Source organism: Lepisma saccharinum, chromosome 2, assembly GCF_977018435.1.
Source record: "Lepisma saccharinum chromosome 2, izLepSacc3.1, whole genome shotgun sequence".
In the NCBI taxonomy this organism is placed as follows: Eukaryota; Metazoa; Arthropoda; class Insecta; order Zygentoma; family Lepismatidae; genus Lepisma; species Lepisma saccharinum.
In genome coordinates this window covers 165,723,174-165,739,136 of record NC_139230.1, presented here as the reverse complement: position 1 = coordinate 165,739,136, position 15,963 = coordinate 165,723,174, and the positions used below count along the sequence as shown (strand labels likewise).

At 37.2% G+C, this 15,963-nt stretch overlaps 1 protein-coding gene across 4 annotated transcripts in view; it reads left to right on the top strand.

Moving 5' to 3' along the window:
* Positions 1–15,963, top strand: part of HUWE1 (HECT, UBA and WWE domain containing E3 ubiquitin protein ligase 1) — a 286,413-nt gene that overhangs the window by 255,813 nt on the left and 14,637 nt on the right. For all 4 annotated transcript variants that reach the window (XM_083117661.1, XM_083117662.1, XM_083117659.1 and 1 more), the window contains exons 53-57: positions 5,258–5,442; positions 7,180–7,367; positions 10,409–10,603; positions 12,908–13,044; positions 14,740–15,043. In XM_083117661.1, the coding sequence (XP_082973787.1) occupies positions 5,258–5,442; positions 7,180–7,367; positions 10,409–10,603; positions 12,908–13,044; positions 14,740–15,043 (1,009 nt within the window). The remainder of the gene's footprint in view (positions 1–5,257; positions 5,443–7,179; positions 7,368–10,408; positions 10,604–12,907; positions 13,045–14,739; positions 15,044–15,963) is intronic.

Here is a 15,963-nt window from a genome sequence, read left to right as displayed (position 1 = left end):
ATACTCTATAGCAGGCATGTCCAACTTCTACTTTTTATTGTCACAACAGGCAGTGAGCTATGATTAATCGTTAATCTTTGCAAAAATCTGTACCTACTCAGCCATTATACATTATAGAAGTTGAATTCAAATAACGTATATTCGTATAATTACAATAGATAACTGCGATCGACCAGCAAACACCCCGCGATCGACCGGTCAATCGAGATCGACGCGTTGGACATACCTGCTCTATAGCATACTTAAACCCGAAGGTTTATGGCTGCAGCAACACAAGCCTTCCATCTGTCCCTATCCTGGGCAAGATCAATCCAATCTTTCCCATCCCTAACGATTTATTTTAGGTCCATCTCAACGTTATCCCTCCATCCTCATCTTAGCCTTCCTACTGGTCCCTTACCATCAGGTTTCCCAACAAAAATCCTGTAAACTATTCTTTCCTCTGCCATTCGTGTCACATGGCCTGCCCATCTAACTAAGTCTTCTTGATTACATTATTCTAATATTAATTAAAAAGTCGAAATAATTTATTGTGTTGCTGGTGGAAGTAACACTAAGATATTTAGATTTGTTTATTTGGAGATTATTTTAACCATAGCCAGGCCAGAATATATATACGTAGTGGAGGTCTGGAGCTGCAGCCCTCAAGTTCACCCTCAATTCTGATTTAATCATGATCATACCCTGCATAATTTTGAGCCTCCTAAGCCTACTAGCTGCTTTTAAACATGGAAGTATTAATTTGATCAGAGTTCTTGTTTCAACAATGACAAAAGTGGCTTTTTATGGGTTGATAATATGTGAACATTTCCAGCATAGTTAATATTCACAAGTAAAATATACATGTTATGAACACCAGGTTACACTTAAATACAGTCAACTCTCGATTCAACGACCTTTCACAGTTCCCGGGAAAAGGGTCGTTATTTCGAAGGGGTCATTATTGGAATTTGCACCAATTTGCAGCTTAAAGGGAGCTCAAACGGACACAAAGATGCCTAGAAGATGTTAACACCATTTATCCTGGTAGTTATACAACCTGTTATGCACAGGATGTGTTTTGTGAGAAGGAAAATAGAACATGAAAAAGTTTTCACAAAAGAGAATTTTAAAAAATGTTACTTTATTTCAATTGTGCACAGTCGTTGCTTTTCCACGAAATTCTTACAATTCTAGTTCATGAGAAACCCGTTTGCACTGAGACCAATGGAAAGGAAAACAATCTCTCTCTTATTGCAAGCGAAACTTGAAGAATCTTGACACCAGTCAGACTGGTGCCAGTAAAAGTCGGGAGATAATCGGGCAGAATGAATGTTGGATTTTATACGGGTTTACTGGAGCATTGTCTGTTACAAGATTAACTGGTAAGATTAGATCTCTCGGGAGAAACAACACAACCTCTCTAGGTACCAGACAAAATAAAGGCAGGGCTGTAATTTTCGTTCTGGTTCCGCTGTGTAAAAGACATCGTAAAAAAAAGTCACTTTTCTTTGCTTCATTCTCCCTCCTTCTCCATTCAAGGGAGCAGTCCAAACTCCTTCCTTGACTTGCATTGTAATCCAGCGTGAAAAAGGAAATGCGCAACTTGCGATCTGTTTTCACTCAATGCGTAATCTAAGGACAAGTCATTAAACAGCGTGGCAGTCGATAATCATTCGGGTTTGGAATTGAATTTCACATTAAACTGTATATTTAGTCCCGATTAGCCCATCAGCATAAAATGAACTGAAAACAAGCTTTATGAAACTGCGCATTTTCACATATCAAAATGGTAGATCATTATTTACTCTCACGTTAATCAAGTTAATCGACGAACCCTTCCAAACCAAACCTTTTCCCCTTGAATAATGTCATTTTAATCAGTCTCAGCGACCATTACTGCATTGAACACACTTTTTTTTTCCTCCACATGAATGGTTCTGAAGAAAAGCGGATGCAAATTAAATTTACAGATTTGCTTATCAGAAGGCGCAGAACATGAAGTTATTTTAACTCTTGTTTTCCTTTCTGGAGATCGAATTTCGTTATCGTCAAATCAAAACAGCTTTGCGAGATTCAAAACAATAACTTTTGCCTTCGCGCTGTCATCCCTGCTTTGCAGACGCTAGACAAAACACTGGTGCCAGCTGCATCGTAAAAACAAGAAGACCGGCTGGAAGTTCGAGCAACAGGTGGTGGAAGAGAAAAGTCCCAGCATTTTAAAGATAACGCAACTATCGACGGAACTTTTAACAGCAGTGTAAAGAAGAAAGAAATGACCCTTGCTTTACATTTTACCATGCAACAGACAATAACACGGGCAATATTTCCTATGCAGACAACAGCATTAAAAAATAATAATAATAAATAAATAAATAAATAAAAAAACTTGAAATCTGCAATTATCAACATTGCCATGCACACCAGTGGCGGAGAATGAGCTGGGGAAAGGGTAGAGGGTCACTTTTTTTACTTGTTCTATGGTTTTTGTTTGTTTTCAAGAATATATCCAGAACTGGTTGCCCCATTTTAGACGTCAAAGGAAAGGAAGAGGGATGGTTTCTTTTCCACCCTCGCCTGTAATCAGCCCGCATCAGCAAGAAAATCCTGGCTGAAACAATCTGCATCCCCCCCCCCCCCCTTACGTTTGCTGACAGGAAAAGAGGGAGAAGTCAGTCGTTTAACAGAACACTTTTTTGGCAGATATTACGACATCGGCACAATTAGGAAAACGTATGAAGTGGGAAACTGGAGTTATGATGCACGTAAGATCGAAGTAAACTTTTGTGCAAACCTGGATGATAACGCATTAAGCGGGTTGACGATCTTTAGTTCACCTATGTGGTTTTGATTATCTCTGACAGTTTCGCTTTTTTATGAAGTGTGCAGGGAACAAAACAAGTTTTGAATGAAAGCGATTACCGGAAGTTGTCGGCTACAAGGCCGAAAGTTGCTCACTCACGGGAACCTGCTGAACTCTAGGTCAGAGCTGGACAGATGGGCCAGACTTCCAGGCGCCACGGATCTGTATTTTCGAACATTCCTGCGATCTTATCTCTCAGGTGTCTCTCAGGTGGTGTATTTATCGATGAAAGAGCTTGACCTGCCATACACATTGGCAAAGACTGCAAGTCTCCCTCCTCCGTGAGTTTTCAGCAGCTCTTAGGACAAGGAAACAAGTCAAGTCAATTTAAAATAACATCCAAGCACATTCGATCTTCTCTTCTCGCGTATCCAAGAGCAAGCGTGGCAAAACAAGCCTGGCATGTTGGGTAGCGGCAGTCGGGTGCGGGGTAACATTGGTGCACTTGAGGGAGGGGAGGGCAGAGGTCAAGTGCTATTGGATATCACTCAAGCATGGTGTGGTGGTGTCTATTTTTAGTTCAGACCTAACTGTGAGCGGTAGAGCGCTCGTAAAGGGAACGAGTGGAGGAAAAACAACGCATTTTTCGGCCGATTTCCTTCAATTTTTCAACTTTTTTTTTCCAAATTTTTCTAAATTTTTCACGGTTCCCGGGAAAAGGGTCGTTACTTCGAGAGTGTCGTTATACCCGGGGTCGTAGAATCGAGAGTTGACTGTATTTAATCATTCATATATCCCCGAGTATATGTACTTATTGAATTTGATTGGGTGGGCACAGGAATTTTTGGGTGGGCGCTTGCCCACCCCTGTCGCCGTCCCTGCGCCAGCTGCAGCATAAACAGAATGAGACCAGCTGGAAGTTAGAACAGCAGGTGGCAGAAGGGAAATCCTCAGCATTTTAAAGATAATGCAATTGTCGAAGACAGAACTTTTATCAGCCGTGTGAAAAAGAAAAATATCCTTGCATTATGTTTTACCATGCAACAGACAATAATACAGGCAATATTTCCTATCCAGACAGCTGCATTCAAACAAGAAAGAGGGACCTGAATTCTGCAATTATCGCATTGCCATGCACACCAGTGGTGGATAATGAGCTGTTGTAGGAGAAGGGAGGGGGTCACTTTTCTTTTTCTTATCCTGTGGTTTTTGTTCGTTTTGAAGAAGGTATTCAGAACTGTTCTTTTACAGTAAAAAAAGGCAGAAGAAGAAGCGGAGTGTAGCTTCGTGAAACGTCGTCTGCAACCATTATACTCACTCACATAAGTTTTTCATACCTTTTTTTTTTACTGTAAAAGAATATATTTAGTGAGTAAACGCACAGATTTCCCAAATGTATATTCAGAACTGGTTGCTTTATTTTAGATGAGCCCGTGTGCGCACACGAGCAAGAAAATCGTGGCTGAAACAATTGGCAACGGAACCTTCCCCCCATTTGCTGATAGGAACAAGGGAGAAGTCACTCAGCCAACAGAACACTTTTTTGGCAAATTTTATGATCAGCACAGTTGGGAAACGCATGGGACTGGAAACTGGAGTTGCAACATATGTAAGATCAAAGTCAACTTTTGCGGGAAACCTAGATGACAACGCATTAAGCGAGTTGACCATCTTTAGTTGGCCTATGTGGCTTTGATTATCTGTAACAGTTTCCCTTTTTTTATGAAGTTCTACAGGGCACAAAGAACACGCTTTTAATGAAAGTGGTTACCAGAAGTTTTCGGCTACCAGGCCAAAAGTTGCTCGCTCACGGGAAACTGCTGAATGTCGATCTCAGAGCTAGACAGATGGGTGAGACTTCCAGGTGGCATCCATCTTGTTTTGGAACTTTCCTGCGATCTTATCTCGCATTTCTCATCTAGCACTGGTGAACATTTCCAAGGTGGCGCATTCAGCGGGGAAAGAGCTTGACCTGCCATGCACATTGACAGAGAATGTCAGTCTACCAGGCATTTTGGGCTGCTTCCCTCAAGTTGTCAGCAGCTCTTAGGACAAGGAAACATGTCAAGGTCAAGTTAAAATAATGTCCAAGCTCTCTCCACATTCGATCTTCTCTTGTCAACTTATGCAGGTGTCTACTTCGAATTAAACGAAACCAGTTTTGTCGAAGAGTCGTGTAAACAACTTCGTATTAAAAATTATCTGTATTTCGATTTATCTGTACTGAAATACATTATAAATCCTATCTTATCAGCTGGGGAATGGGAAGTATTTCGTATTAAAGGGTACTTCGTATTGACAAGGTTTTCCTGTAAATCAATCAACCTTGGTTATCAATATCTGTACTTACCTGAATTGGTAAATATTTCATGTTGGTCCATCCCTACTATAAACTTGTAGTAAGTTGAAATTTTTTTGCATACAGTTTTGTTTAATATAATTTTACAGTGGTTTAAAAAAGTCATTTCTTTGTAGATCCTGAAGTTGTTACTGGATGGAGCTCGTGAGCTTGGCACTAGAGTGTGTGAACACATAGCACAATTGATGGGAGAAATTGTATCAAGGGAAGTCACTGATGATATAAAAGAGCCAATGGTTGTAGGTCAACATGTTAAATCTGAAAGAACTGACAAACCAAAGAAAGGAATGCTTCCTGACAGGTAGGTTAAAGATTCTGCAAATATTAGAGAACAATGTTGTTTGCATGGTGGTTTTTAGTGATAACATGGCCATTAGGACAGAACAAGTTAACTAACTTTCTATGATGGACAGGATTCCCATAATGGTTCCTGAATAGATGCAACCAAACAGTGTAGTTGCCATTTCTATTGTGAACCATTCCACTTACATTCATTTAAAACCTTTGATTTTGTGTTTACAAGGTAGAACTAATGTTGAGATCTAACTTCTTTCCAGTTACTCTTGTAGTTTTTGGCAACTGCTGTAATGCATATGTTTCTTTTGGACTGTGGTGATAATACTTTCACCTAGTAATCAAGGGATACCAGGTTCAATTTCTGTTGGAGTCACATTGCATAGTGGTTTTGATCCCACTTTAAACTGTAGGTCAAGTCAAATTTTGATTGATTGACTAGAATTGTAAATTCCTCCTTAATGAAAATTAATTTTTTCATAACACCATTAAACCTTGTTTCCATGATTATGAAAAAATATAAATATGCTGACCAAGGCAGTAATTTATTTTATTAAAAACATAAACTAAACATAACGTTTCAACCTTCTAGCAAGGTCTTCTTCAGACTCTGTATCAAGTACAAAAGTAACAAGATACAAAAACAGGGCATTATAAATACACACAAACATTACTCCCTCCAGACTATTAGAAAGTTGTTCTGGAACTTTCTAGCAGGTGGCTTTCCCTTGTCAACTGTACTTTCACCTAAAAGGCTAAACATATTTACTTCCATATAGAATGTGGTTGGGATTTATATCTCACGCTCTTTTCCCTTCATTTTTCTTCCTTCTCCTCTCCTCTTTCTCTCTTGTCCTTTCCACTCTTTCTAACAAATTCTTCCATTCTTTGTTTAACTTCAGTCCCCCATTCCAGTTCATTGTGTCTTCTTCACCTTTCTTCTCTATTTCCTTGGTTTCCTTCCATTTTCTCACTAGCATTCTCTTCTCCCTTCGACTGGAAATAAATGTAAATGAAGTGTAGTAAGTTTTCACTTCCTGCATGAAGGAATAGCCCCCCTGCTTCTGACAAATTTTGTCATTGGCTGGGCTTGGAAAACTTATAAAGTGGGATACGATAGTTACAGTAAACACAAGATCGATATAAACATCCTAATGTTCAGCATGGTTTTTTGCAGGGAATTGGCTGAACGGATTAAGCAGCTTGTAACCCCTTGCACCTCCTGGTGCCTTCACTGGCTATTTCTCGTTATTTTGTGAATTTACAATAACAATTTAGAACAGATTAGTACAATACAGCAAACTTTGGTGTATATGTAGTACTCCTTTTCTTTCTTTGTGTACTTAATTTTACCATTTTAATTATATTTTAATAATACGTTTTTCTCAGTTATACGATTTTACCCTTCTGTCCCCCATAAAACATATAACTGAGATTTCACTGTAATTTGATTTTGCTAGACTATGCCAACATCAGCCAATACTGATTGAGTACTGATGTATATTTATGTTGTATGTTCTAGTAATTCAGTATTTCACAAAAAGAACTTTTTCCCTAAACCAAGCCTTAGCAAATTGTTGTACACAATATGATCTGGCGAGAATGGAAAAATCGCCAAAAATTGTAAAATACTCCGATATTTCACAGAATCGTAAATTTAAGTCTAAATTAAACTAAATTTGAAGCTTTTGGGTTTCTTTATGTATAAAATTTAACACATTTGTTTGAATTTTTACATATGCAGGTTCACAAGAGAAAAGATAATAGTTACAGCTCCAACAAAAGTGAAGGGCGGCTGTGAACTGCAATTACCCTCCATGCATGCCTTAACTAGCAAAACTTCAAGCCAGTCTTTCTTCTTAAGAATACTGAAAGTTATAATACAACTGAGAGATGCTGTCAGGATGGCTGCAAGGAAAAAGAAGAAGAAAGGTATGTTCCTTAAGCTCTGTTTACGCTGAAATACATTTTTTGTGTGGGGCTAACAATTAATGTTGATCTAGGAAAAACATTAAATTAATTTTTCATTCTAAGTTACACTATATTGCCAATAATGCCCTGAACTGCAAGGAGGATCACCTATACATCATCAATACAAATCATGAGCCACTAGAATGACTCATCATGAAAAAAATGACAGTATACATGCTGAAGACGTATATACCACTGCCAGAAGTCAAAATTAGCAGACAATTCGAACTGAGTTAGGCTGAGCGAGGTATGATTATATCGGCGTCCACCAATTTGGGCATTCCATCCATGAGATTTTGAACATTTTCCAGATACTATGGACATGTGATGGTGTGATAAAACCATAAAGCCAAAGAAAAGCCAAAAAAATGACCAATGATGATTGTCAAGTGCTTTCAACATGTGTGAAGTTAAACCGGCGGGGTTCATTGGACATTGTGGCCACAGCCTTTAGAATGGCAATTGGGAAGTGATGCCAGTACTAATACCATCTGGTGATAGGTGGCGGCACTGGGAGTCAATGGGAGAGCTGCAGCACATACGAGGGTCATTTAAAAAATAATGCACAATGTGGCAACACATTACAGAGTGGATGATGCAATCAGAGAAAAAGTTATGCCAGATGCCAGTTGGAAATGATTGCTTGTGGAAGCATCACTTGTATTCATCAGTTTCCAAGTGTACACCAGTTGGAAGTGACGAGTGCTAGACATAGCCTCTGCAGGTGCCTTTGGTACTCGGACAGTTGAAGACCAAACACCGTGAATCAAAATTGAACATGGCAAATACCCAACAGAAATTCACAGTGCTTTGCATGAACTTTGTGGTAAGCAAACAGTGGACCGACCATAGACCTTGAACCTTAGTTGGAAGTCAGCCAAACAAGTGGAGAAGTCACATCATCCCCACAACCAAAACAAATTGAAAAACACAAGCAAAGGTGAAGCAAATGATCATCTTTGCCTATGATCACCAAGAAATCATCATGACTGATAAGTCTCTCACACACAACTAGTGTCACAGCAGCATTTTATCGTGTCTGGATCAAAAGTTACAGAGAAAAATGCACAAGAACTGACCTAGCTTGTTTTGGGATGGAACACTAATTTTGCACGCCTGCACCTGTGGAAGGTTGCGACAGATTTGCTGAGTAATTATGAGTAGGAAGTATTGATTTACTGGCAAATACAGTCCAGACATGAATCCACCATATTTTGACTTATTCCCCAAGTTGAAAGAGCCCATTCATGGACGTTTTTCCTCCATGGAAGTGTTTTCAGTGGTACCATAGTCATCTGCAGACTTATTAACAGTGGTACCCTAACTGGCTCAGCAAATTTCCCGATACGTTGGGATATAGTTATTGAGAAACAGGAGGACTGGAAGGAGATACTGCTTAACATGCAATAAACATGTAAGAAAAAAATTGTGTGCATTATTTATGAAATGACTGTTGTGAGCCAATGTTTACTACCTGGAGCATGGCACATCGATTACAGTGGTCCCTAGAACAATGGAAAGACATCCTGTGAAGTGATGAATCATGCTACGTGTTGTGCCAATCTGATGGACGTGTGTGGATGTGGTGAACGCTCGAGGAGCATGGTCACTACCATAAAATTCGGTGGGGGTGGAATCATGGTATAATTTTGGTGCCTGGAACTCTGAATACTGATGCCTATCTCACAATATTAGACAACTCCATGCTCTCCACCTTGTGTCAACAGTTCGGAAGTGGCCCTTTTCATTTCCAACATGACAACGTGCCCGTCCATATAACCAGGGCCATAATTGAGTGGTTTGATGACATGGGAGTGAATTAACTTGACTGCCCACCTCTGAGCCCTGATTTCAACCCCATTGAACATCTGTGGGATGAGTTCAAGTGCCGGTTGTGATCCAGGCCAAACCACCGAGCTGGTGGCCATTTTGCAGGAGAATTGGAAGTGATCACGACCAACTTTTATGGCAACCTGGTGAAAAGTCTTCCTCGAAGAATAGAGGATGTGATAGCAGTGAATGACAGACCAGCTCCAGGTAAACACATTCCTACAGATATCTGGTCATTGTTGGCAATTAAATATATTTATATTCTGCATTTTATTCTGTGAAATTCAAATAAGAGATCATTTTTAATATGAAATTATCATAATGTACATTCACCAAACCAAGCATACATTAGTTTGTACAGTTATCAGTAGATAAAAATTTCCCTCCAAATTCTTACATTGTTGCCACTGGCCTTGAACTGAGTTGCAATGAGCATTTTATATAATTAGTTTCCCCTCGATTTAAAGTTCTTTGTTTTTTGTATTTGTGGGGGGGGGGGGGGTTGGGAGTGGAAGTATTATCAAGACATGCATTCTTGATCTTGGCCTAGTGGAGGCGATGTGATTATTAACCCCACTGGCTATCTTTACCTCCCAGAGTGGACCCCAGTTACCCATTGATAAGAAGTTTTGTGAACCCAAGCTGATTCATACAGGGACACTGTTGGGAAAATACCCATTCAAAATAACCCACTCTAGCAAAAATTGAATTGACCACCACGGCTCTACTTAACTTAATGTAAAATGTCACAACTAAGGGAATGTGTTTTTTATGTCCAGAAGGTGAACATTCAACTATGTACACGCTTATCAGTTACAAGCAAAAGTGTTTTAAATTTCCTAAAATATACCCAATATGGGAATGGGATATCAGTCAACTGGGAATGCTTTAAAAACATACCAACTCTTCTTGTTTGCAACAAAAGTTTTACATTAGGGCAGCTCCAAATTTGCTTCTGGTCAGGGACACAATAGTGTTTCAGATTGCACTTTAAAACTTTAGTTCTGATCTCAGTCTGTGTGTGTGCACAAATTGAATTTAAAATCTTTTAATTTCTAAGGAGTATGGAGATGAAAGACCTGCAATGGACCTTATTTTTTCTATGCTTAATCTGTTGCTTATCCATGTTTGAAGATTGACATGGAGTTGCTATTGATAATGTTTGTATCCAGTTTCAGAACCATCTGCCAATCCTGTACAAAACAATGAAAGTGCATCTCAAGTACCAACAGAGAATTCCGGCCAAACTGCACAAGTTGATGCTAGTGCACCACCATCATGTGCAGTAATAAATGTAGCTTCTAACGCAATGCAAACTTCAGACAGTGTGACCCAAACAAAACCAGAAACAGAAGCTGAAAAGCCAGGTAATAATTCTCCTTCTCTTACTTTTCCTCCCGCCACTTAATTGAGTACTATGAAAGCAATACCATTAGCCTTAAAGCTCTTGTGAGCTCTCGTGAAGACCCTTGTTAATCTGCCATCCATCAATTGTAATTTTACAATAATTCTGAAAAAAATATTCTGTAACTACTGTGCAGATCATAAATTTTCATCATTCATGATCAGTAGTCACATATTTATGGTGAATAAAACATCAAAATTTCAGTACAAAAACTGGGCATATTTTGATATAAAAAATTGTATTATAAATGGCATATCAATGTTAAAATGGTGAATAAAATCATAAATTTGATTTAAAAACTACACTTATTGCACAAAAGAAACATTTCCCTTCTAATAGAATATTTATGTATTTATGAGAGTAATTAGTTTATTCCTGTGTAAAGGAGTCCATTTTTGCTTCTCAAATATTTGCAGCAGAATTAATCAATTTTCCATGATTTGCATAACTCACATTATAATTCAGACTTCAAAAACTGTCACGTCGGTAAGCTCTGAATTTCATGTTGAGTTTATCTTGCATTTTGCAGTTCATCTCGCAACATTTCGTGATGCAACATGGTAGGAAAATGCACCTCACACCTTTCAAAATCTAGAAAATTGAACATTACTGTGTGTTATTTCACATTTCATGTTTTCGTCAAAAACGAAATATGCATGCCTCTAATTATCAGATATTTGTTATTTTTAAATATCAAGCACACTGTTTCTATGTTATTTGCAGATACAGTGGAACCCTGATTTTATTTTTCCTCTGTTTTACATTTTCCCACATTATACATTCAATCTTCATGGTCCCAATAGAGAAAAATGCTCTAAAATTTTCCCAGATTTTACATTTTCCTGCATTTTAAGTGCTATCACCTTGATCCCCTGAAAAACATAAAATCGAGGTTCCACTGTATCAACTATTTGTATCTTATACAGTATGTAACATTGTTATTCATACACATAGAATTTCCAAGGAAAAAAATGTCATATCGTATTTACGCATGTATAATGCGCACCCTAGTTTTTGATGAGGAAAAGTGACAAACAATTATGTGTCAAATATAATGCACAGTATAATCCAGTTTGAAGAAATGGCTTTCTTAGTTGCAGGTCTTTTGCTCATTCCTTCTTTACTTTTTCTAAAAAAATCTTCAAAATATATACTTTTTCCATGACTAACGTAACATTTATATGAGGCACATTCAGGACCCTCAAACTAGCAGTTAGCAGCACAAGATTTCTTCCATTAAGGCATTTACACACTCCATATATATATATAATATTATTTGGTCAGTAATGCATTGTAATTATTATTTTCATTTTCCTTATCTTTTCTTTCATCTGAAGTACCATGAAAATCAGAACGTTCCTTCATTTTTTGATTAAGTTATTTCAACCGCATTTCACATTAGTGTCACTATCTTGAATGTAATACTGTTGCCATATTCAGAAACTGCAGGATTTAAGCTTTACAACAATACAGGGTGATTCTTTATGTAGTTTACAACTTCAATAAATTATAATTATTTATTGGAACCACATACAGACTTGTCGGAAACTGGTTAATTCTATGAAGAACAGGTGTCAAGCAGTAATTAAAGCCAAAGGATATGCATCAAAGTATTATAACTGTCAGTCAATTTGCTTCGAATATACTTTTTCTTTTATATTATTAAGTGTACGAATAGAAAAGTTGTACAAGAAATGGCATGTTTCTCTTTGTTTCATTTAATTTATTATTGTCATTGGTTATACAGAATTTGGGTAAGATTTTATGTTCCTAATGATATTAGTTAATGAATTGTAAAGAAACAATTTCAAAAGAGAGTATTTCCTTTCAGATATTAAAGAATTTTCTTCGAAAATCCTTGTGTATTAATAAGAATGTTACATACTGTATATGCTGCAAAGATTACTTTAGGGTTTTTTCTTATATAAACATAAATGTACACTAGACCTAAGTTCATGCCAATTCTGGAATATTGTGGTAATTTGCAGTGCAGTATAGTTGTAAATGTCTGAATATAAATATCACGTTGAAACTATGGGAACTCTATCTACTCAATATCTGTGTTAAATTATTCATGGATTCATGTAGGAGATAATCATATCAAAAGTTTTCACTTGAATATCCACTTTAGCTACATAGTACCAATGCAAAATTATCGTACATAACCCTACTGTATATCAGTATCACACCTGTACTAGCATATTGAATTTTTCTTTTTGTGGGATGTACAAAGCTGTATTACCAATATCATATTTTTATATTGTAGGTGCATCTGTAGAACAAGAAAATATACTTCCATGCTTAAGCCAGCAGTTGAATTTAGATGATTTATGGGGAACATTGAGTGCATGCCTGTATGAATTAGAGGTAACACCAGATCACCATGCTGTTCTTGTTTTGCAGGTAAAGATTTTCAATGTTTACTGATAATTGATTGTGTAGTAATGTAGATAAAGTGATTTGATATTTATAATTATAGTTTATAATTATTTACTAAGGTCTATTGCTCTCACTACAGTACATAGTACATAGTACAGGTACATCTCTAAAAATTTCATATCTGCCTCCCCTCCTCCCCTTTTCAATATTGCCTGTATTGGCCAATACATACAATACAATAGACATGTATATATTAGATATATATATATTTCAGTCTAAAATTGTACTAAATATTATAGTTTCAAGTAGTGCACAAAGCAAATGGAAGTGACCTTTTTCTTTTCTTCATTTGTATTTTTGTGTTACTTGGTAATTTTATCAGATGCTAAGTGAGTGTCAAGCAGGAAATAGTACAGCATGTCTGTCCATGGTGTGTTTAAAGGCACCAGGACATTCACTCAGGGCAAGTCATTTGTGCTACCACTTGTTTTGAATTTTTATAGCTATCTCCTGGTGCTTGGTTTATGAGGAGTGGCTTTCTGTTAAGTTTAGAAATGTTTTTTGGACCTACTGTGTGTATTGGTCTTATGATTTGTATTATTCTTGTATATTTTGCTTGCACATCCTACCTTTGGACACTAAAAAAATAATCGGACATAATAATGTAGTCAAATATTAGAGGTGGTGTGATAGGAAATGACCATGGCCTTGCAGTCTAAGCTGTTATGCTTTGGGCTCCTGCTACGAGATGTGAACAGGTTCGAGTCTCCTGGGGAAAGCTTAACAACTTTTCTCAGATTTCAGCCTTCGTATTGGGCCCATGGCTACCCACCATTATGAGGAAATTGGGGAGCTACAAATGAGTAGTATAGTGTAACCCAATCATGAAAACCTACATCAACAACTGAGGGTTCATCGTGCTGACCACAAATCATGGGTGGTTATTATTTTTTTATTATCATAGGTAATAAAAAAAATGAAAATGTATTTACTAATCCAAAATTTGTACTTGCATTATCTGTGTGCCAATTTATTTGGCAACCCTTATCACTATCATTGTAAATATTTCAATGAATGGAAACAATATATAATTAAAAGGAAGAGACAACTTTTGTGAATTGTCAGAATATAGGGTGGCCCACGTAAAACTGTATGCCTTCTGGTTGGTATACGAAATTGCACACTATCTAGATGGAAGGAATGATATAGTGCCAAAGGGGTACCTGTTATAACAAGTGTGGGATATGCCCTCCACCAATATTCAGACATTGTATCCATGTTGTCATGTTTTGGGAAACACTTTGTAATTCTACAGGAGACCATTTTTCCAGCACAATGATAATTTCTAGAGGTGCATATTTGCAGTAAATAAAATAAAATTTCGGTGTTATAGCGGTGAAAAATCTGATCAAAAGCAGTATGTAAAAATGATATTTTGGTTTGAAAATTAACTATGTCTTACTGTAATTAGATCTTGACCATTATGCACATATAGTACATATATATTTTAATAAACACACAAATTTCTTATACCAACCAGAAGATGTACTGGTTTTATGTGGGTCACTTTGTATTTGAAGGCTTTTTAAAACCTGGTGCAGTAAGTAACTTTTGACATAAAAGATGTATAGATGAAGTGTGTGTCTAAACAAATGCACACATACATGTTAGAAACAACTTTCATTGAATTAATTTCTAATATCTTTTACAACATTGCAGCCTGCTGTAGAGGCATTCTTCCTAGTCCATGCCTCACCTTCTGAGAAAGATAGTAGTCACCGGACCACCACCACCACCACCACCACTACCACCACCACCACCACCACCACCACCACTACTACTACTACTGCTCGAGAAAGTCGAGAATCTCAGTTGTCACACTTGCAGGATGTTGTTCCAGTGTCACCCTTACCTAACATGGAAGCAGAAGGTGGTTTACAAAGCACACTCTCTGCCCAAGCTTCTAGTGATAGTGGATCAACAAATTTGCCCCCTGATACTCAGAAATTCCTGAAATTTGCTGGTAAGTTCAGTAATATTAGTAATTTAAATCTTTAAATATTGAAGCTGGAAAATCTGAATTTAAAAATATTTGTGTGTTTATCTTTCCATGAAATGAAGTAACAAGAGTCCATTGGTTGTCATACCAACCTGTGTCATGTATCATTGAGAATGCTTGAGTATACTGTGCTTTAAGTATAGGAATGGTAGTACAGCTACATTCAGCATTGATCAATAGGTTATTTACCAAGGAAGAGAAATATGTTATCAAACTCAATAAGTTAAATAACGAATTCAGAGAAATTTGCCAGTGAATTTGTGGATTAAAGAAGACTGTGAATGTTGTTCTATTTGTTAATAGTTTTATAAATTAATTTTACTTCCCGTAACAATTATTTGCAAGTGCCAATTTAGACACCTCCGCTGGTATGGATCTTTAATTGCATAACTTATTTTTGTAGCCTTTATGGATATTGAGTTTGCAGTATTCTAGGTCTCAATGTGTGTAGTATATTTTGAAAATTTTTATTAACTATAACTCAGCCATAATTGTAAGTGGCTGAAGAAGGCATCTGTGGTATATGGTTTCAAAATACGGGTGAAGGGGAAAAGAACATCACAGAAGCTACCATAGTAGTTAAATTATTACAGCTGTGGTTAAGCTAACTTACATCCAGAGAATTACTAACTTGTCTTATTGGAGAGGATTGAAATTAAACAGAATTTATGATGTAGTTGGAAACAAACTGTAAAATGCATGATGGATGCTGTAAACGCGGTTTAAGTACTACGTACGTGAAGTTTGCAATGCAACTACTGCCACCTGGGAACAATCAAAGATGCCGTACCTTTAGTGAATGAAGGCAGTGAGCCTTCGAAATTAATCTGAAAAAAGTATCCAATTCTGCAACACGGAAATACAAAACTTCACTTACGTAAAAC